This window comes from Protopterus annectens, chromosome 8.part0 (genome assembly GCF_019279795.1).
Source record: "Protopterus annectens isolate FY-2018-M chromosome 8.part0, PAN1.0, whole genome shotgun sequence".
NCBI lineage: Eukaryota > Metazoa > Chordata > Ceratodontiformes > Protopteridae > Protopterus > Protopterus annectens.
Window position 1 is genome coordinate 1,975,271,172 of NC_056741.1, and position 22,639 is coordinate 1,975,293,810.

General features: G+C 39.4%; 1 protein-coding gene across 2 annotated transcripts in view; it reads right to left on the reverse strand.

The window, feature by feature from the left end:
* Positions 1–22,296, reverse strand: part of KATNB1 (katanin regulatory subunit B1) — a 1,167,103-nt gene extending 1,144,807 nt beyond the window's left edge. The window contains exon 1 of one of the 2 annotated variants that reach the window (XM_044081511.1): positions 22,172–22,296. In XM_044081511.1, the coding sequence (XP_043937446.1) occupies positions 22,172–22,267 (96 nt within the window). In that variant the 5' untranslated portion in view covers positions 22,268–22,296. The remainder of the gene's footprint in view (positions 1–22,171) is intronic. The other variant, XM_044081512.1, reaches the window with a different exon arrangement.
* Between the last annotated feature and the right edge of the window lie 343 nt (positions 22,297–22,639).

Below are 22,639 nucleotides of genomic sequence, written 5' to 3' on the forward strand. Positions count from 1 at the left end.
TCCTCCATTTTCTTCAACACCTCTTCTGCCTTAACACCAAACAAAGTATCATGCTGTAATGGAGCATCTAATAATTTTGCTTTAACATGATCAGGCAGATTCTGTTCCTTTAACCAAGCATGCCTCCTAATCGCAGAACCCGTTACAACGGCCCTACAAGAGGCCTCCAAAGAATCAAAACCACATTGCAAAGTATGTTTTCCCACTTGTTCAGACGCATGCAATAAATTCTGCATTTCCTTGTTTTCAGGACATTCAGAGTTAGTCAACATTTTCTGTTTTAGTAGTGACATTAGGTATTGTTGATATTTAAGCAAATTAAATTGACAATTTAAGGCCTTTACAGTCAAAGTAGCAGAAGTGTAAACTTTTTTCCCCCATCTGTCCAGTGCCCTTGAATCCCCATCAGAGGGGACAGGGTTTTTAGTAGTGGAAGCCTCGACTCCCTTAGGACCCTGAGATATGGTTTCTGGGTCAGCAGCAGGGTTTTTATAAAGAAATGTATAGGAATCTGGGACCCTGTAGTATCTGTCTGGCTTAACCGGTGCAGGGGGTATACAGACTGGAGACAGGCCGGACTCTGAAAAAACATAATCTACAATGTCCAGAACAGGGGGAATAGCAAGGGGCCTGTGCTGAGGAAGTAAAAAAATCTCTGAGCCTTTTCTTAGATTCTGAGTAATCCTGGCTCTCCCAATGAAAGTGCACCCTCATGGTATGCAGGGTTTCCCCAAAGGAGAAATCTTCTGGAGGAGAAGCTGAAGGAATAGATTCTTCAGCATCAGAATCCTCATAGGGAGGAAGAGAGTATTCCTGATCAGAGGAGGAATCGGAGGAAATGGAAACCTGATCTGAAGATTCATATTCTGTCTCTTGCCTAGGCCTCTTATCAGGAGGGGGATGGGAACCCCTGATCAAAGTAATAAGATCTTCGGCCATTTTGAGCATGGAAGCCTGTCCTGGAGAATGCTGTATTTGTTTCTTTGTCTTTAGAGCTGCTTTAGTCTTTGGCTTGGAAGCTGAAGATGGCTTTACATATAACTAAGTTGGTCTGAAAACACCCTCAGAAGCAGATGCCTGCACAGCGGCTCCAGACCCATCTAAGTGAATAGTTTCTGAGGATCCAATACCTTGAGTTTCCAGAGGCCCACTCGGCTCCACGTGGGAGTCGGAAGCGGCCTGTGGCTCTACGGAAGCAGGCGTCAGGGGCTGCGAAAGCGCCTCACTGAGAACCGGTGAACCGACTACAAGCTTAGCGGAAGCCTCATCATCGGTTTTGGACCTTGGATGCCTGTCCTTGTCTTTATTCTTGCGTTTTTTAGAAATTCCAGTCAGTGGTTGCTCCGACGGCATAGTATAATTGAATCTTCGGCCGAAGTAATGAAAGGCAAAATCGTACCGACGCTTTATAGTGCGTTGGTTAAATCTAGCACAAAACCGACAACAAGCAACGTCGTGGTCAGGGCCTAGGCAAGGAATACAGTAAGAGTGAAAATCCTTATGAGGTATTTGCTTCCCACAAGAAATACAATTGTTAACTTTTTCTGACATCGGTCTGGAGCAAGAAAAAAGTTTCCCCAACGGGGTACTTAGCTTTAATTAAGACTTCGGATCTGAAATTCGATTTTGAAAATCTCAGTAGTTGGCCGACCGACACTTGCTTCGGGCACCGCGCAGCAAGAAAGACTGAAGAAAATGGCGTCGGCTGCATCTTTTATACCCCTGGCACACTGACGTCAGGGAAGAGGCGACAGCAACCAACGCCGGACCAGGACTTTGTTATTCAGGCCGACTGCAGGTAGCCTGCCAGCAGGATAACCCAAGAGTAATGACTGCAAGAGGGAAACACGATGAACATCACCAGTTTCATCCTTCATAACAGAAACATCCAAGAAATCCACCGCTAATTCTGAAGTATAAGACGTAAACTTCAAATAACATGTACTATTATTCACATATTCCATAAAGGCAGCAAATATATCAAGGTCTTCCCTCCACAAAATAAATAGGTCATCCACAAATCTAAGAAAGAACAAAATATGTTCATTAAATGGCCCATTAAATATATGCTCATACTCCCAAACAACCATGGAAGCATTGGAGTAGCTGTTGGCACAGGAAGTGCCCATAGCCACGCCATTGCATTGCTTATATATTTGCTCACCAAAAGCAAAAATATTGTGCTCAAGCACAATCTCCAAAAGTTTCACCAACAATTGAACCTTATTGGGAGTGTAATCTGTAAACCGCTGCAAAAATTGCGTCACCTTATTAAGGCCATCTAAACTGGGTATAACAGTAAATAAAGACACCAAATCCATAATAACAAAAACCACATCATCATTCAAACTATTAAAGACATTTACATGCAAGTCTCTAAGAAAATGTTCTGTGTCCCTCAATACATGTATTAACTTATTAATACCCGGTCTCAAATGTTTTTTTATATATATAGAAATGGCCTCAGTGCACCAATTTCTACCAGAAACAATAGGTCTATGTGGTGGATCAGACCTATCTTTGTGTACCTTCGGGAGACCTTGTATAACAGGAACAGTAGGTTTGTTTATATAAAAATATTTCACAAGATGACTATCAAAAAGATTCATATCAAACATACATTTAAGTAAAATCTGCACATCATGTATAATTGTGTTAACTTGAATGCGAGTTAATTTCTCATAAAATAACTCATCATTCAGCATTGCCTGCATTTTAAACGCATACCAGGTCCTATCTAATATCACTATTGGTCCGCGGGCCTAATAACGATATCAGTATTATTCTCCAACCCCTTCAACGCATCAAACTCATCTTTAAAAAGATTTTGCTTCCTCCTATAACAAGCATGCTTTTTAACATTAGCCTCATTTAAATCATATACATCTTGTATAACTAACTTTTCAAATGCAGCAATAAGAGGATTAGTCTTGGGTAAAAACAAACTGGGTTTGGAAAAAGTATTACTGTCTCCATTAGTTAAATCTTCAGAATTGTTAAACATAACTTTCAACCCCAAGTTCCTAGCAAATAATTTAACATCAAAAATGACATCCGTAAAATTAGAACAAATAGAGGGTATAAATGATAACCCTCTACCTAAAACTCTCAGTTCATAAGGCGTCAAAGTTATACTGGATAAGTTCAACACTAGTCCTTCTTGGCATTTAAAAACGCCTTTTCTATCGTATTCTGCATACTCACAGATCCTTCCATCTTTCGTTTGTTGCCGCCCCGACTCCGCCCTCGTTGATGTTCCGTCAACCGTTGAAAAGTTTGCTCCTTCACTGGAAGTGGAAAACTGAGGTTGTATTGTTCATTGAAGCTGAAAAAATGACCATCAATATCATTGCTGCTGCCAGAGGTAGATTTCTCTATTACCACTATGCACTTATACATTCATGGTTATAATCTTCCTGCGAGCTCCCAGCTCCTTTACACCAAAGCAACTGCTCCCATTAATGGGGAAACACTTCGTAACTCTTCTGGTCATTGATTTGTACCATCGCATGGAGCTGACGAAAGAACAACACGCCCCTTGGTGGACCATCATTGGTACTGCGTTGCTACCAAGATCTCCCAGTCTCTTTTTCAAAATTCTCTCAAGGCCATATGAAGACATTCCCCAGTTGAAAATCATTACGATCTCGACAGATCTTGCTGATTTTAGCTTTTTGTAGTTTAGACTCATATATTGAAAGGGAATCAAACATCTCTTTCATATACTGCTCCAAAACAGACTCAGAAAGTTTTTACAAGTTCAGAATACTTATCGTTAACTACTTTGGTTAATTCAGTGATTTCCCTTTCTGCTGACTGTATTAACAGTTTCAAATAGCTGAAACTCGCCTGAATGTTAACTTTTTGCCATTCCTTCAAGATCAGACTATCACCATTGACATTAGATGGCATTTTCATGACCCGAAGGCCTCTAGGTATAATCTGCTCAGTTAAGCACAACTTCCAGATGATATTTTTGATACCGACATCTCTAACTTGTATAAATCTTTTTCCATAGCAGAGTCCAGTCTTAAGGGCAATTATATCCACCAAAGTGGCTAAGTTATCCGAGTCCCCCAAGGGTTGCATCCTACAACCAACTAATGGATTAACAGTCTTAGTGACATCAGATAAAAAATTTGCCATCCTTCTTCCAACAAGGTTAACATTAACAGAGTCAGTGTTAATCTCAGTGATTTAATCCGCCATAATTGTGAACCTAGTGGTAGTATAAAACAACACAACTAATAAAATTACAGAAACTACTACCACTACAAAAGGCTCACTTAATGTGTCCAAAGTAAAAATTCCAGCAACAAACGAATAGGAAGACACAGAAACAGCTGATATATCCAGTTCAAATGTTTTACTGCAGTGCAACAAAACACAAGTGCTTTCACCAAACAGGCATCATCAGGTGTATTACAAAAGCACTAACAAGCACACATCCCTATTTATACATCAAATGTCACGACACAAATTCAAATTTAAAAACACAAGTTTAAAAACACAAAACACATAAAAGATGCATAGATTTAATATAAAAACATATATAAATGATACATACAAGGAGTGTACTTTAATGCTAATGACTACCTTCTTAGGGGGTCTCTTTTTTAATTTAGGTACAAATGGAACTGATTCATTAAGCCCATGTTCTATGTCAGCCCTGAATCTCACTATCCATGAGGATTCTAAATACTCAGTCTTAGCATGTATGTCACCCTGCCTCACATTCTCATGTAGTCATTAGCATTAAAGTACAGTCCTAGTATGTATCATTTATATCTGTTTTTATATTAAATCTATATGTTTTTTATTTGTTTTGTGTTTTTAAATTTGAATTTGTATCATGTGACATTTTATGTATAAATAGGGGTGTGTGCTTGTTAGCGCTTTTGTAATACACCTGATGATGCCTGTTTGGTGAAAGCGCTTGTGTTTTGTTGCAGTGCAGTAAAAGTTTTGAACTGGATATATCAGCTGTTTCTGTGTCTTCCTATTCGTTTGTTTATTAAAATGTATATTAATTTCAGTTTATTAATGATGCTATAATATGATTGTTAAAAAGCAAATATAATTTGTATGCAGGGCTGGGAAAATACAGCTTTATAAGCCACAGTATTGCTGTTTCCTAAACTGCATTCTTTTAATATGTAATAAGAGAGAATAGTATGTGTCGCAGTTACTACAAAAGGAATTTGTTAGCCGGACTCCTCCAGGCTAGGACTGCATTGTTGCTAGGGCAGATTTGAAACATCTAAGGTCAGAAACAAGACCCCTTGGAAGCAAGTGGATCATGTATAGGAAGGTGTTCACATGAAGTCTGAAGCAAAAATCACGAGGGATGAGGACATTTGCAAAGTTTTCTATAGGACACAGTCACTGTAATGTAATGAAATTGCCTGACCAGTTTGATAAGAAAAAGTATAAAAATAAATTTTTTGTATGGAAAGAGAGAATGCTTCATCAAGGGCTATGAATACCGACTCCCAGCGTTGTAAAAATAAAATTTCTGTTTGCACATCTTGAAGTGTTGTTCCTGCCTGAAGGCATATAAAGTAAATCTTAATGTTATTTATTTATGACTACAACAATTTGGTGGCATGACTCGGATCTGAACTTGTATTGTTGCAGAGCAGTTCTGGAATAGGGCCCATCACAGATTTTCTGTGAATTCCACACTGCTTTGTATGGAGACTCAGATGTGCAATTATTCAGGGTGTGCAAACATACTAGCCTTGGCAGGGAAATTGTTTTGTAAGGGGAAAGGGTTGGTTTGTTTTTTTTTTTCTTTCTTTTTTAGACAATTTTAGCAAAATTTAAGTGCATGACTGTGTTTGCAGTATAAGTGCATGACTGTGTTTGCAGTATACGTGCATGACTGTGTTTGCAGTATACGTGCATGACTGTGTTTGCAGTATACGTGCATGACTGTGTTTGCAGTATACGTGCATGACTGTGTTTGCAGTATACGTGCATGACTGTGTTTGCAGTATACGTGCATGACTGTGTTTGCAGTATCGTGCATGACTGTGTTTGCAGTATCGTGCATGACTGTGTTTGCAGTATCGTGCATGACTGTGTTTGCAGTATCGTGCATGACTGTGTTTGCAGTATCGTGCATGACTGTGTTTGCAGTATCGTGCATGACTGTGTTTGCAGTATACGTGCATGACTGTGTTTGCAGTATCGTGCATGACTGTGTTTGCAGTATCGTGCATGACTGTGTTTGCAGTATACGTGCATGACTGTGTTTGCAGTATACGTGCATGACTGTGTTTGCAGTATACGTGCATGACTGTGTTTGCAGTATACGTGCATGACTGTGTTTGCAGTATACGTGCATGACTGTGTTTGCAGTACAAGTGCATGACTGTGTTTGCAGTACAAGTGCATGACTGTGTTTGCAGTACAAGTGCATGACTGTGTTTGCAGTACAAGTGCATGACTGTGTTTGTAGTATAAGTGCATGACTGTATTTTTGTTCGACTGAGTTGTTTGTAAGGTATACAAGTAACAGTGGGAGGACCACACAGCAAATGAGTACAGTAAATGTATGTGGACATACAATAAAGAACAAATTAACACAAGGAGGTGCCTTGTGTCGAGGGCAGCACCCTCAGGAGTGAAAGGTAAGTAGTATGAGAGATGTTTTTATTCTGTCAATGTGTGACTGTATGAGAGAAAGAAAAGAAAAAGTTTAAAGTTTAAAAATAAAGTTACAACAAGTTCATGAGCCCACCACGATTGGGACATAGACTATACAACAAGTTCATGAGCCCATAACATGATTGGGACGTAGACTATATAATGTTAAAACAAATTCATGAGCCTACCGCATGATAGGACAGAGGTATGCATTGTTAAAATAAATTAATGAGCCCAAAGCACGCTGGGACTTAACAGTGCAATTGTCTAAAAATACCCTCAGTGGGTCCAAAAGAGTTGTCAATTCTGGACACAGTACCTATCCACCCCGTTATCCCCACCGCAATGCTGGAGATGCAACTTTTGAGCTAGCACAGGTACGAAAGCAAGGGGGTGCTGTGAGAAAAGGCTGATCGAAACCTCTCCTCTGTTGCTGCACGCCGACAGACATCCTACCTTTCCCTCCCTGTATGGTGTGTGAATTGCTACAGTTATTTTCTGTCTTTGGAACTGGCAGGATCCAGAAGTTGTAAGGTAATCCTAACATTTTTATTATTACTTATTTATAAAATAAGAACATGGGAGCAAAGATAAGCACACAAGATCAAATCCCTAAAAAGGGAACACCTGCATATTTATGTATTTTAACTATGGGAAGAAAAGTTGTAAATATTTGCATGACTGGTTTCAGATTACCAAGAATTGTGCTGTTGGGTTATTTCTATTAAATGGAACTTATGACAAGACTAAATTGCTGACACTGAAAGGTATTTAAAAAAAAAAAGAAAAGCAAAGTAAGTGGAAAACAAATGGTACAGTAAAGCACAAAAAAGGGAAAAGGAGTCAGCATTAAGAGTGTTGCAGTATGCTAATAAGAAATTGTTGCAACAAGTAAAAGAGGTTAAAAAGGCAGTACAGACCAGTAAAAAGGGATCCCTTTATCCTGTCTTAGCAGGTTTGGAACAAACTGAGGAAGGCCAAAAAGCAGAAACTTCTGAAGAGAATGATAATCCTCCAGTAGCTACTGCACCCCCACCCACATATGCACCAGTACGGGTACCTCCTGTACAAGACTCTGTTGTTTCTCGGACCCCTGCCTTTCGGTTTGCTGTCCATTGGGCACCCAGTTCACATGATACTGGTACGTCTCAGACTGGTTCCCCTGTTCAATCTTCATCTTCTAAACAAGCACTGCAGTCGAAGGGGGTTCTTCTTCCTATCCTTCTCAGATAGCTTCTACTTCCCCAACAGGGGCATTAGTATTTGACACTCCTGTATCTCATCATACACACTAACATGACGGGGTACAACAAGAGATTACAACCTCTGGGGGGGATCTATTGGTACCTCTCAGGGAAATTTTGGGGGCCATGGACCCATGCTGATTTGCATACTATGTGTAAAATTTTCCAAATATTAGAGAAGATCCATTAAAATTAAAAAAAAAAATTAAAAACTATAATAGAATGTTACAATCCTACTTTGACAGATTTAAATCAACTGCTGAGGGTAGTCACTTCAGATGACATAAGAAAGCAGTTACTGGAAAAGGCTGAAATAACAGATTTCACTCATATGGAATGCATTAACAGATAAACAGCATTGTTAAACAAGATTACGGATGTGTGTCAAGTTAGGACTGACTGGTCTAAAATACAGGCATGTAAAAAAAATAAAGGGGAAGCCCCTGCAGACTATTTGAGTCACCTTAAAACAGTATTTGCTAGACATTCAGGAATACCAGACCCAGAAGAGCAAGCTAAGCCAGCTATTGCAGCAGCCTTTGTGCAGGGTCTGCAAGACCCTGTACAAAATCAAATAAAAGCAAGTGCTCATGGACTGGCACGGAAAGGACTTACAGTCTTTATGAAGTGCTGCAAATCACAGTACAGAGTATCAGGAAAAACAAAGGAAGGATACTGAGGATCAGCTGTTAACGTTACAAATCAGGCAGCTGGAAAACCCAAGGGGTCAAGGTAGAAGCAGGGGAAGGGGTAGAGGAATTGCTAGAGGATTTAGCAAAAGAGCTGGTCGAAGGGAACAAGGTGCAGCTGGATGGCAACAAGCTGGCAGTGCCCCTCCAGCTTCATCTAACACATCTTGCTTTAATTGTGGAGAAGCAGGACATTGGAGAGAGGAGTGCCCACACAGGCAAATGCAAAGAGTCCAAGACATTTGGACTGAGTGGAAACCAAATTATAATAATGCAGTTTATCCTCTACCACCTCCTCAGATTGGAAGGACTCAGAAAGCTCTATACTGACTAGGTCAAGAAAATAATATAAAAGGGAATTTTAACCCTCTACTGCCAATAGGGAAAATGGGCCCTACGTTAAGATGAAAATAAATTCAAAGAAAACCTCATTGCTGGTGGACCCTCATAGGGAGCCACTGGAGCCACTAGGTCAGTGTTAAAAATTACTTCAAATAGTCAAATACCAGTATCAGAACATAAAGTAAAGGCAGTTGGAGTTACAAATAATACTGTTATGTATCCTGTTTTAGAACCCATCCCCATTTCTTTAGGTCTGAGTACTACTGCACCAGTAAACCTACTAGGAAGAGATTTGTTGTTATGTAAGCTGGGTTGTACTATTTACTGTACCCCAGAAGGGTGTATCTAAATGTTCCAACAGAATCAGAGGGGGGAGTATTGGCAGTTAAACAAAAGCTGAGGGACAGCTTGCTGGAAGTATACAGGCAGATGAAGAGTTACTACAGCAGGTACCTGCCAACTTGTGAGCTAAGCATGCAAATAAAGTAGGTATACTGAAATCAGCAGGACCAATAAAAATAAAATTAAATGCATCAAAACCTCTCTCTAAAGTTCCATAACATCCACTAAAGCAGGAAGCAGAGCAGGGAATCAAACCTGTATTCAGTCTCTAATATAGCAAGAAATAATAATGCCAGCTAAGAGCCCTTGTACTACTTCCAGTGAAAAAGCCAAAAAAGAACACTTATAGATTTGTACAAGACTTAAGGGCTGTAAATAATGCAGTACTACCTACTTTTCCTGTTGTTCTAAATTCAACAACAATGCTGAGTTGCATACCACCTACAGCTAGTTATAGATTTATGTTCAGCATTCTTTTCTATACCTATTCACCCTAACAGTCAGTTTCCGTTTGCTTTCACTTATCAGGGACAGCAATATGCATGGACACAGTTGCCACAAGGATATACTGAATCTCCATTATTTTCTCAAATTCTAAAAAAGGATTTGGAGAATGTGACATTTCTGGGTGGGTCTGTGTTACTATAATATGTGGATGACTTAAGCATCAAACTGCTTTCAGCAATGTCAGCAGGATACCTTGCATCCTCTGAATATTCTTAAAGCAAAGGGACACAAAGTATCTAGAGAAAACTACAACTGTGGTCATCTCAGGTATGTTATCTTGGTCATTTAATATCCTAGGGTAGCAGGCAAGTGTTACCATTTCGTATTGATGCAATATCTAAGCCCCCACGTCCGAATACTCAGAGACAGCTTAGGTCTTTCCTAGGTATAACAGGATACTGTAGACAACGGATCCCTAGCTACGCAAAAATTGCCAAACATTTGACAAATCTTTTAAAGCAGGATACACCAGCGCCTCTCCTTTGGAACAGTGAGGAGGAAAACTCATTTCAGAACTTGAAGCAAGATTTAGCTACTGCCCCAGCTTTGGGGTTACCAGATTATAATAAACTTTTTATTTTATTTTGGCATGAAAAAAATGGATTCGCTCAAGGAGTACTTGCACAAAAACATGGGGACAGCTATCGTCCGCTGCCTTATTACAGCACAGCACTTGATTCTGTTGCAAAAGGTTTTACACCTTGTTTAAGGGCAGTTGCCACTGCTGCCATTCTAGTTAATCTGGCACAATAGCTGGTGCTTGGGCATGATCTCACAGTAGCTGTCCCTCATTCTGTATCATCTCTTTTGCTTAAAATGAAAACTTAACCACTCGACTGCACATCTAAATATGAACTTACATTTCTTTCTGATCCATCTATTTCTCTGATCCGCTGTCCTGTTCTACATCCTGCATCTCTGTTGCCTACTGCTGAGAATGGTAAAGAGCATGATTGTGTGTGTGCAACTATTTCCTTTCTCTTAGTAAGGACATAAAGGACACTCCTATACCCAATGCTGACATGCATCTGTTCGTGAATTGCTCCTGTGGAAGAGATCAAACAGAAAAGTTGATCTCAGAAATAACAGTCTCCAATGAGAAAACAATATTGTTGCAACAAAGATTAGAGGGTGTTCACTCTGCTCAAATAGCTGAGCTAGTGGCTTTGCAAAAAGCCTGCAAGTTAGCCAAAAACAAGGTGGCCAATATTTTTACAGACAGCTGTTATGCTTTCGGGGTTGTACATGATTTTGGGCAACTTTGGAGAGGGGGGGGGGGGTTTGACCTCTTCAGGAAATCAAATAAAAAATTCAGGGTACATAAAATCAATGTTAGATGCACTTTTTGTTACCTAAGAAGCTGTCTGTAATCAAATGTTGTGCACATCAAAAGGGACAGAATATTATTACCAAAGGTAATAGTTTGGCAAACCAAGCTGCTAAACAAGCAGTAGTAAATTGTTGTAAAAATCTTCGTATGTTATGTATGTAGGTGGCTCAAGGATGGATGTAAAAAATCCTCTGATGGCATACAGTAACATCGGGATGGCCGACTGGTGGGGCCTTGTTCTTTGCTGCCTTACCTAGCATGGGCATATCATCTACCGGCCCATATAAGTAAGACAGCTTTATTTAATCAAATTACTCGAACTTGGTATGCCCCTCATGTCTCCTGTTTGATACTTCTGTATGTACAAAACTGTAGTACTTGTTTGGAATATAACATAAGTACACACGCCAACAGCAAATCGGGTCTTCTTTAGGACCTTGAACGTTTAATAGCTCGAATGCATATGGATTGAACCATATGCATCAAACTATTAAACAATCGAAGTCCAAAAAAATAAAAAACACACAAAAAAAATTTTAACTAGTGTAAGCAGAGAGGCAAGCCCCCCCCTGCACCCCCCCACGTGGGGGGCTGCATCCCCCACACCCCCCGCTACTTAAATATACCAACTCCGAGATCACACTAAATTGAAGTAAACGAAAATCTCCACCTATGGAGATTTCCGTTTACATTTTCGATCTTTTGCGCTTTCGGTGTACTCGTCTCGAGAATATCGTAGTCAATATTCCCGGACTTCGAGCACATAAAGTAGACCCCAGCAAATCTGCATGTTTACCTCCACCCGGAGGACCTTTTGTTAATATACACCCGGATTTCATCCAAATGCCCAAGACTAATAATTTACAATTTATTTTGGTGGTAGTGTGCATGTCCTCAGCATGGGTGGAACCTTACCCATGTCGCAAAGCTGATGCAGTCACAGTTATTAAAAAAATATCTGATTATATACCGAAATGTGGTATACCCAGCATTGTTAACAGTGGTCAGGAAACTCATTTTAATAATAATCTGTTTAAAACGTTATGCAAAGCTTTTAACAATAAGTTGAGTCTTCAGTGTCCCAACCATCCCCAGTCATCTGGATTAGAGAAAAGGGTAAACAGGACCTTTAAAAATAAAATTTCAAAGATTTGTGCTGAAACCCACTTAAAGTGGCCCAAAGCCCTTTCCTTAGCATTAATGAATATGAGGGCCTCACTGAATGCCACCTGGAAATTAAGTCCGTATGAAATATTAATGGGGAGACCCATGGCCCTTCCAGTTACCCATTCAGTGGGAAATGCTGACTTAACTTTGTCAAATGATGCTATGATTTGTTGTTGTAGGAGACTCCTCAAAATTTTGCAACAATATCATCGAATAGTAAGAGCAGTGTTACCAAAGCCTCCTGACTAACCCTGTCATGAACTACAACTGCGTGATTGGGTGTATGTGAAAATTTTTCAGAGGAAAAACTGCTTGAGCTGGAAGGGGTCTTTTCAGGTTCTGCTCACCACTTTGACTGCAGTTCACTGTGCTGGACTGCCAACATGGATCCATTCATCTCATTGCAAGAAGGCCTGTCATGTGGGGACCCCGGATGAATCATTGCAGCCAACAGAGGGAGATCAAGGTGTGACAGATAAATCATCTGCCCAGTGAAATGGTCAACTTCAGCAGCAGTCCATAATGAATCCAGTGACAACAGGTACTTTTGCTTTGTTTCTGCTGCTGTTCCCTTCTATACACCGGTCGAGAAAAAAACAGTTTCTTGCTGGTCCTTCAGCAATATGCCAAAAATCTAAACAAAACAAACTGCTGGACAAGTTCACATGTACTTCATCATTCTAAGGCAGGGATTCTTATAATTCCCATCCCTGCATCACAGGTGTCATCTGAAAAGGACCTTAATGACATCAGCTTAACCTGGTGTAATGTAACTGATTTTTCAAAGGTTGTGTCTCTTCAACTTGCAACCACACATCATGGAGACACATTTTATGCCAAAAATGGGACTGTACCAGTAGGAAAAAGCAAATGTAATGACACCAGGCATGAAAGTGTGTTAGACTCTTTGCACTTAAAAAGCTATAACTGGGGAATTGGCATGGGCATGATAAGTGCCCATTACTACATCTGTGGTAATCTTGCCTACACCTGGTTGCCTACAAACTGGTCTAAATGTTGCTTTGTAGGCTATATTACTCCTGCTATTCCACATTTCAAACACCCACCAGCAGGTAAACTGAGAAATAAGTGAGCAATCCACTGGACAGAGCAAGTATTTTCAATTTTTAATCCTGGGTATGGAGTGCAAAGGACAATGCTTGAAATCACCATGCTTGCCCAAATTCTACAGGAAGTGGCCAACGAAACTACACATCACATCAGGATGGCAAATTGAAAAATGACTATAATGCGAACTGTGGTGTTACAAAATTGAATGGTACTTAATATAATGCTTGCTGCAAAAGGAGGCTCGTGTGCCCTCATAGGGAGTCGTTGCTATATATTAATGACCATCATAATGAACAAAAAAACTGGCAAACTTCATGAAACAAAGGGCCAAAGAGTTGGACAGCACATCCAAAAATTAAACACTTTTTGAATGGTTGGGCAGTATTTTTGGTAACCTGGAAACTAGCATAATCCAGGGTATTGTCATTGTACTTTTTATTATATTTGTAATCAATCATTTTAGCATTTTCTATTCTAAAGACTGTGATTACAAGATGTTTAACCTCACCTGCACATGAAATGCCACTGCATGCACAAATCAATGACAGGTCTATTTTGACAAAAAAATGACGATGACTACTATGATGCTGGAGGTGTATTTTATCAAGTTAATAAAAATAAAAATATAATTATATGTATGGTATGACACTGATAGTGTCAGATGGAGTAAACTGTTATGGGACAAGACCAGCTTATTAAAATGTATATTAATTTCAGTTTATTAATGATGCTATAATATGATTGTTAAACGGAAATATAATTTGTATGCTGGGCTGGGAAAAATACAGCAAAGCTTCATAAGCCACAGTACTGCTGTTTCTTAAACTGCATTATTTTAGTATGTAATAAGAGAGAATAGTAAGTGTTGCAGTTACTACAAAAGGAATTTGTTAGCCTGACTCCTAAAGGCTAAGAGTGCATTGCTGCTAAGGAAGGTTTGAAACATCCAAGGTCAAAAACAAGACCCCTTGGAAGCAAGTGAATCATCTATAGGAAGGAGTTCATGTGAGGTCTGATGAAAACATTTGCAAAGTTTTCTATAGGACACAGTCATTGTAACGTAATGAAATTGCATGACCAGTTTGATAAGAAAATGTATAAAAATACATTTTTTGTATGTCAAGAGAGAATGCTTCATCAAGGGCTATAAAGACAGACTCCCAACACTGTAAAAATAAAATTTTTGTTTGCACATCCTGAAGTGTTATTCCTGACTAAAGGTATATAAGGTAAATTCTTAATGTTATTTATTTATGACTATAACAGAAAACACTCTGTTGTGATAGCTAAGGATATGTGGGAAGAGACTAAACAGAAGACAATAGAAAAACTGAGAAACTGGAAGCTTTGTGATATGGATACTAAGATACAAGCAATTACAATGTTTTTAATCCCTTTAGTCTTATACACAGATCAAGCATATTTTTATCAACAAAAAGAGAAGCTGTGGATAACGATTAAATGAGTTGAAGGATTTTAGCTGGGAAAGGAAGACAGCAAGAGTCAAGTGAGATAAGCTGATTCTTCCAATGGAACAAGGCGGGCTAGGATTACCAATTTGAGGGGTTATTTTAGAGCACCACAGTTAAGGCTCTTATACATAGCACAAGCAGAAAACAATAATTCAAAGTGGAAATAAATGAAGATGATACATGGAGGAAGCTCAAGAAATGACAGATTAGGACTTTGGATGCAGACTCTTAAGGAGAACAACAAAAATCATACAAAGTATTATATTCATAAAATAGCAGGAGTATTCTAAGAACTAAACCAGCACGAGAATGAAAAGAGATTCTGCCAACAGGGATGACTGTGGTTAGGGATACAGATAAATAGGCAAGAGGGGGATGGAATTTATTGGAGAAAACTGGCAAAAGAACCAAGGTATTGGGAGCAAATAACTAGAAAGGGAAAGGTAATAGAATGGGAAGAGACCAAGAATTTATTTGGACTGCAGGTTAGAGATTGCCTTCCCGATTGATATCAGAGTACAGGCAAAGAGAAAAAAGTGGGGTGTCCTAAATGAAAGACCAACACTGGTAGAGTTTTTAATAGAATCTAGAACAGAAGCTGCCATTAAAAAATGAATAATTAGTAAAGCATATAAAATATTACATGATAATTATAAGAATCAGAGGAGCTTAGAAAAGATTGGGAAGAAAGACTGGATAAGCAATTCACAAAGAGATAATGGGGGGATATATGTACATCTCCCAAATATGCAACACAGTCTACAAGATTCAGGATCTTTGTTGAAAGTGTATACATAGTAATTTTTATAGCCCAAGTACACTCCAAAGAATTTTTCCTCAGGTGGATAACAAATGTTGGAGATGTGACGGGCAAAAAAGAGATGGCTGGGAACATATTTTTTGGGAGTGTAATGAGCTGGCAGACTTTAGGGATTTCCTGCAGACCGCTCTGTCTGAGTTGCTGGGTCAGTGGATTGGATTGACTGGGGAGATTATCTTTTTGAGCTATGATACAGAATCAGAATTGTCTATACATAGTAAAGCCTTGCCAAGTCTAATTATGGTGGCTGCCAAAAAAGCAATTACTAGAAAATGGAAATCAAAGTCTAGACCAACTTTACTAGTAGTAGTGAATATAGTAACAGAGATGAAACAACGGGAATTGCGATCTTTAGAAAAGGGAAAGAGCAAACTACATTGAAAAAATGGAATTGTGGGAACAATATATGCAGTGAAGGAACTAGTTTTAAGAGGCAGTATTTGAATGAGCTATATAATAACAATGACTGGATAGACAAGTGATGCATAATGTTTGCAACTACAGTCGTATCAGTGGTGTCTGATGTATAATGTTTGCAACTAAAGTGATGTCATTTTGTTTGTTTTTCATTTATATAAATGCAAAATTGCTGTGTCATGTGAGATAAATTAATAAAGATGTTTATTGGGAAAAAAAAGAAGCAGGGGAAGTTATTGAGCAGTCTGCTGGCTCATTGTGTACTTCCACAGAGATGTCCAAACAACAGAAACTGTAAACTCATTAGGCTAATTTTTTTTTTTATGTGGCTGAGTGAAGACTCATAGATCATCCTTCTTTGTGCTAATTCTTTAAATCTTTTAGTCAAGGTAAATGAAAATGAAGCTAAATGACTTCTAATAGATTAAGGCATGAAGAATTTATAAACAGAACACTCCCTAAAATTATGTTCACATCTCAAACAAAATAAGCAGTTGATATGATTATCCTAGCAGGGGATCTGCTGGCTACAGTTCCCTCTCATAGATAACATGCAATCGAACATTTGTTTTTATTAAATTAAAATAGGAAGGGTAAATAATGTGAATATCTATCTGCCTAGACAAATGAAAACTGGCACAGGCCATACCAGCATTAAGTCCTTTCATGAACTGAAGGGCAAGATCATTCTGAGGATTTCCATGCATGTATGCTCCTAATGTACCAGCACGTAGTCTCATGCATAGGACGGAATGCTGATGTGAGAGGAGGGAGCCCACACTTTTGGAAATTGGTCGTATATATGGTATCCTTGGCAGGATATGCCCTAATTGTTAGCAACAGTGGTTAAATGGAGAACATCTCATAGGTCAGTGCTGACATTTCTTTATCAAAGAAGTCACCTCACCTGTTTGCTAGCACACTGATATGAAATTTCAATGACAGATTACAAATTACTCTGGTTATCACTAAATTATGAACTCACCCTTAATGTTAAAAAAATGCCCACGGTTTACTTTTACCATATAAAGTCTCTGAAATCTGCTTATGACTCTTCAATGGATATCACAGATTCTCTTCCACAACCAACACATGTTCATCAAATTAATCTCTGCTGCAGTAGTCTAGGTAATATCCTATGAAGGATATAACAGCCAGCCAAGCCAGCTTCCAAAGCTGCAGGGCACCTTCCATGTACCCAAACTGTCAAGCTGAGCTGAGTAAAAAAGTTTGGGTGCGAAGCCATCCAGAGCTTTACTGCCACTGAACAGTATGCACCTCTGAGGCTTTCAAGGATCAATAGTCAGCTTGTCTTTTCCGTTGCTGGGCAGAGTATTCTGGTTTTGGGGGAAAAACTTCCATTTTCTTAATGTAGTTGATGTTTTATTACTTTCCCCTTCAGGAAAGTAATTTTAAAAGCTAGAAGTGTCTTGTTTTAACAGACTGCCTTGAGACAGTAACTTACTTTTAAACAGAGCACTAGCTTTTTTTTCTGTCAGTTTAAAAGTAGTGTTAAGTAACTGAAATCATATGCTCTATAGAGAAACTGTTTGTTTTTCTTTTGTGGGGTTGGCATAGCATTTTTAAAGTGATTTTTACTGGTTTTTTTTTTTTTTTTTGTCAAAAAAGTACATTTTGTGGGCTGGTAGTGTTTTACTGGCAGCTGCCGCTGGTCTTCCACAGGAAAGGAGGCACCATTTTCAGCTTGACCAAGGAACAGACCATCGGTCCCACGATCGATCCTTCTTCCAGTCACAAAAAGAAAAAACTAAGCAAACAGCCTTTGCCACCACAGCAGGCTAGCAATCTGCCTCAGCCACAGGTGGGTGACACTTCTGTGGCTATTTGGTGTACCTCATACCAATCATCTTTTACCCCAGATCCCTTTAGTGTAGCACCTACAGCCACTATAGACTGGGGGTTAGCCACATCCTCTGTGACTGCTGGAATCTCCTTGGTGGGCAAAGGAGAGCCAACTCTTGTCAGTTTTGGAAGATGGGAACAGGGCAGGTTTCCCTGTTATTTCAGAATGCTGTGCCTTGGGGGAAGCAGCTTCTGTTGCCATTATTAGCATGGTTGGCCCCATTTTATTTCTGTCAAACCAAGCATGTATCTTCTACTCCTCAAATTTCTTTGGATAAAGTAGTTTCTGGCAAAGGCAACAGGGATTCCTCTTTTCCTGAAGAGATCCAACATTCTGAATCTTAACAGGAAGATGCAGGGACAAATAAATGTTTTTTTTCCCTCAGATTTCTGATTCAGGCTCAGAGGAGAGCTCAGTTTCTGATGCTTTCTGTGGGGGTTTCTCTCTCTCTCTCTGAGACTACTGCAAGAAAGTCCAGTGTTTTCAGTGGGAGAACACGGAGGTTTTCTCAGTCCCTTAGAAAATACAAAGAGTTAGTACAGAAGGCTTTTTCAGAATCTACACCCATTCCTCCTGTTCTGCCTCCTTCAGAGGATGTGTGTTACTGCCTGTAATTTTCCTGATAGTCAGTTAGCTGCTCCTAAAAAGGCAGACAGTCTGTGTAAAGTTCCAGTCTTATATTTTTATATTCCAAAAAAGTCTCAAACCTCCCAAATTCAAGGACATTCCAACAAGTCTGAAGGACTACTCAAGAGAACTTATGACACATTCCCACCCTGGTCCTTTTTTTTCTTCCAGAAAGTCTTAATCTCTATTTTTCTCTTTGGCAAAAAAACTGTTTCAGACAAATGTGTTCTGAAAATCATTCATCAAGGTTACAGATGGCAGTGACAGGAAATTCTTCCTTTCCCAGGGAATCATTCCTCATCCTCCAGATCAGACTTTTCTTTCCACCCGTACTTCATCACATGCTATCCCCAAGGAGAGATAGAACCAGTTCCTCCTTTCCAGGTGGGGAAGGGTTTTTATTCAAGGATGTTCCTAGTGCCATAGAAAGAAAATACTTGGAGACTAGTTCTGGATCTTTCTTTCCTAAATCTGTTTGTGATAGTGCCCAAATTCAAAATGATGTCATTTCACAAACTGTTACCTCTTCTTCATCTTTCACGATTCCTGCTAACACTAGATGCAAAAGATGTTCATCATCACTTCCCTAGTCATCCAGATTTCAAACTTTTCTTAACGCTGTTTGTGTCTGGAGCAGATTATCAGTTCTCTGTCTTACACTTTGTGAACACTCTTGGTGCAGTGGATAGTCCAAAAGTGTCTAGCTCTAGTTGTAGCTCATTGCAGGTTACAGGGTATGCACATTTTTCCATATTTAGAGGATTTGCTTATCTTTGCAGAGCCTTTTTCAAAGTGTAAGGAATCTCTCTCTCAGGTAAGAGATCTCTTACATAAGCCGGGATTCCACAATAACATTCAAAAGTCTTGCTTGGCTCCTTCATACAGGATTGTGGTCCTGGGATGTCAACTAAACTCAGTTCAAAGAGCCTTTCTTCCACAGGGAAAAAAAACAAACAAAACAGATCTATATTTAGATCGATTTCTAAGGTTTTTCACTCAGACTTCAGTTACTGCAAGGGAATACCTCAGAATTTTGCTTCTTATGGTATCCATCAATCATTCTCATGATACACCTGATAAGACTACATGAGAAAGATACAATGGTATTCAATATCTCTTTGGTCCCACCATCAACAGTGCTGTGGGTTGTCTGAACTGAAATTGTTTGGTGAAGACAGCAGATATCTTTAAATCTCGGTTTCCCCTTCTCGCTCCCTGTTCCAAAGCAGTCACCACAGACACACCAGATTTTGCTTGAGGTGCAGTTTCAGGAGGGATAAAGGTGCAGGGGGTGTGGGATACCAAGGACAGATGCAAGGACATAAATATCAAGGAGATGCCTGCCCTGATCAAAGTACTTCATTATCTGTGCCATCTATACTCCCCAGGACCTCAAGTGGTTACAGATAATACCACAGTCATGTGGTACATCAACAAAATGGGGGAAACAGGTTGTACTCCCTTTGGAGACTAACCATGTTAGCTTGGGATATAGCTTCAGAGCACAGTCTCACTCTATAGGTATCCTACATTCCATCAGAGAAAAACTGTGGCAGACAAGCTGAGCAGGACTGGGGCAGACCCTCACAAATGGAAACTAGATCAGAGGGTCTTCCAACATTTGATCCCTCTGTGAGGAGTTCCTCAAGTAGATCTCTTTGCCACCTCTCTGATCAATCAACTGTCAAGATTATGTTCCTGGACTCCATGCAAGAAGGCCAGGAAGTCAGATGCATACAGGAACATTCCTATCCAAGGAAAAGAAAAGGCTTTTCTACCCTTTCCACTAATATCCAAGGTATTTCTGAAGATTTTGAAGGAATCCCCCAAGATCACAGTAGTGATTCCTTTCTGGCACAGGCAACCATGGTTCTCCCTTCTTTTGGAAATGGCCAGAGACAATTACTGCAAGCTTTCTCACAGACTGTATCTACTCACACAAGAAGAGGAGTGTTTGATACAACCTGACATTGATCATCTTCAATTGACTGCCTAGATGATAGGATCTTAATTTTTTTAGACACCTTTTTACTGAGAAAGTGTAGTAGGTACTAATGGTGGCAAGAAAGCCTGCTACTAGAAAGTCACATAATAGCAAATGGGAAAAAGTTTTCTAGCTAGTGCCAACAACATAAGCAGCACCCATTTAGGGTTAGTTGTTCTGTGGTTTTACAATATTTATGTGAGTTACTATCCTATGGCCTTTCTTATTCCTCTATCCAGGTCCATTTATTGGGCATTTCAGCATGTCTGCCCATGGATCCTCCTCTTTCAATGCAGTCTCTTGTCAAAACGATCTTGAAAGGGAGTTTACATAAGACATTCCCAGGAAAACCAGTGACCCTTCCTTGGGATGTTAATTCTGTGTTAGAGAAGCAAACACTTACTCCATTGAACCAGCTATTCTAACTGACTTAAGGTTCTTAACATAGAAAACAATGTTACTGATTGCTCTGACCTCTGCAAGAAGGGTATGAAAGTTGTGAGCTCTTACAGCGAGTCACACGCATCTTATTTTCTTTGAGAACTGATACTTCTTTTATGACTAAAGTGATATTCAAGTTTACTTTAAGCCAAACCACCCACCTCTCAGTTTTCTTTCCTGAACTCAAAAAGGAGGGAGACAGGCTACTCCCTACCTTAGATGACCACAGGCAAAACAGGTACTATCTTGACAGAACTATATCTTTCAGATATCTTCGGATCAACATCTTGAGAAGGTACGAAGAAGGGACAATCTGTGTCAAAACAGACCATTTCCAAGCAGTTGTCTAAGGCTTCTACTTTTGTTATACTCACCATAACAAAACTATTCCAGACAGGGTCAAGACCCAGTCGACCAGGGCCTTGGCTTCATTTATGGCTGTTTGGAAATGGTTGAATTCTAAAAAGTATTCTAGAAGCTACTACTTGGTCCTCTATACATACGTTTACAAAGCACAATAAGATTGATACCTTTCCTATGTCCAGATCAAGCTTTGCTAGGACCATTCTCCAGGGGCTTCTGGACTCTTCTCCTTCCACCTCCCCAATGTAGTTTGGCAATGCAATCTATCCATACAGCTAATGCTACAAAAGCAATGAAATATGATGAACATAGTACAGTTGTGCAAGTTAAACTTAACATAACGGTAAATGTTAGAATGATCACTGCTACTGCTGCAGTTGCCAGTCCCTCCCCTCTACCCCAGTTGTTTGTTTGGTGCGCTTTTTATGCCAGTGTGTGGAAATTTATTTTTTGTTGTTCTTAGTATTGTCTTTTCAGGCCTCACCCTCCATATTTCTTCTAGCAGGAAAACTCTGAAGGGCTTCATACCCAAACTTGTCTTTTAGTCAGCTCAGTTCAAGCTGCTTAACAGTTTGGGTACATGGAAGGAGCCCTAAAGCATTGAAAGTTGGACGGCTGTGATATGCTTGGTATATTATAACCCATAAAGCTAAGGTTACTGCAGCAGTGGTCATTTGAACATTTACTATTATGGTAAGTTCAACTTACTCAACTTTATTGTTTTAACCAGATGCACACTTATTGTGTGGGGGAAAAACAAAAAATTTTGCATCTGCAGCACAGTTCAATAACAAAAAAAATCTCTTAGCAGAGCCCAAAAGAAACTTTTGTCTAGCTTACCATAATACAATTAGACTTATTAACAGACCACAGATTAACTCGACAATCTTCACCACCAGTGGCTAGAAGTCGACCAGAACTCTTTCCCAGAACCATTGATGAAACATTAGATGCATGAGCCACAATTTCCTCTGCAAGACATAAGTCGTTATTAATAGCAGAACACAGAAATTAAACTCCATCCATCGCTATAAACACGCTATAACTAAAACAACTTATTATAGAAGCAAACAAACTTGGGTTTCTTATGTTAACAGTAGCATGTCCCGTTTATCCTTTGTTTGTCCCCCCGCCCGCCACATGTTCTCCTGGAACACTGACCTGCTTCTAAGAAATGTCTACAATGGATAAGGTACATAACAATATTAGGTATAAATCACACAGCATTTTCTTATAGCACTGGGACAAATAACTGTCATCACCAGATAACATGGATCATTCTCCTTATTCACTTCAAGAATATACAGT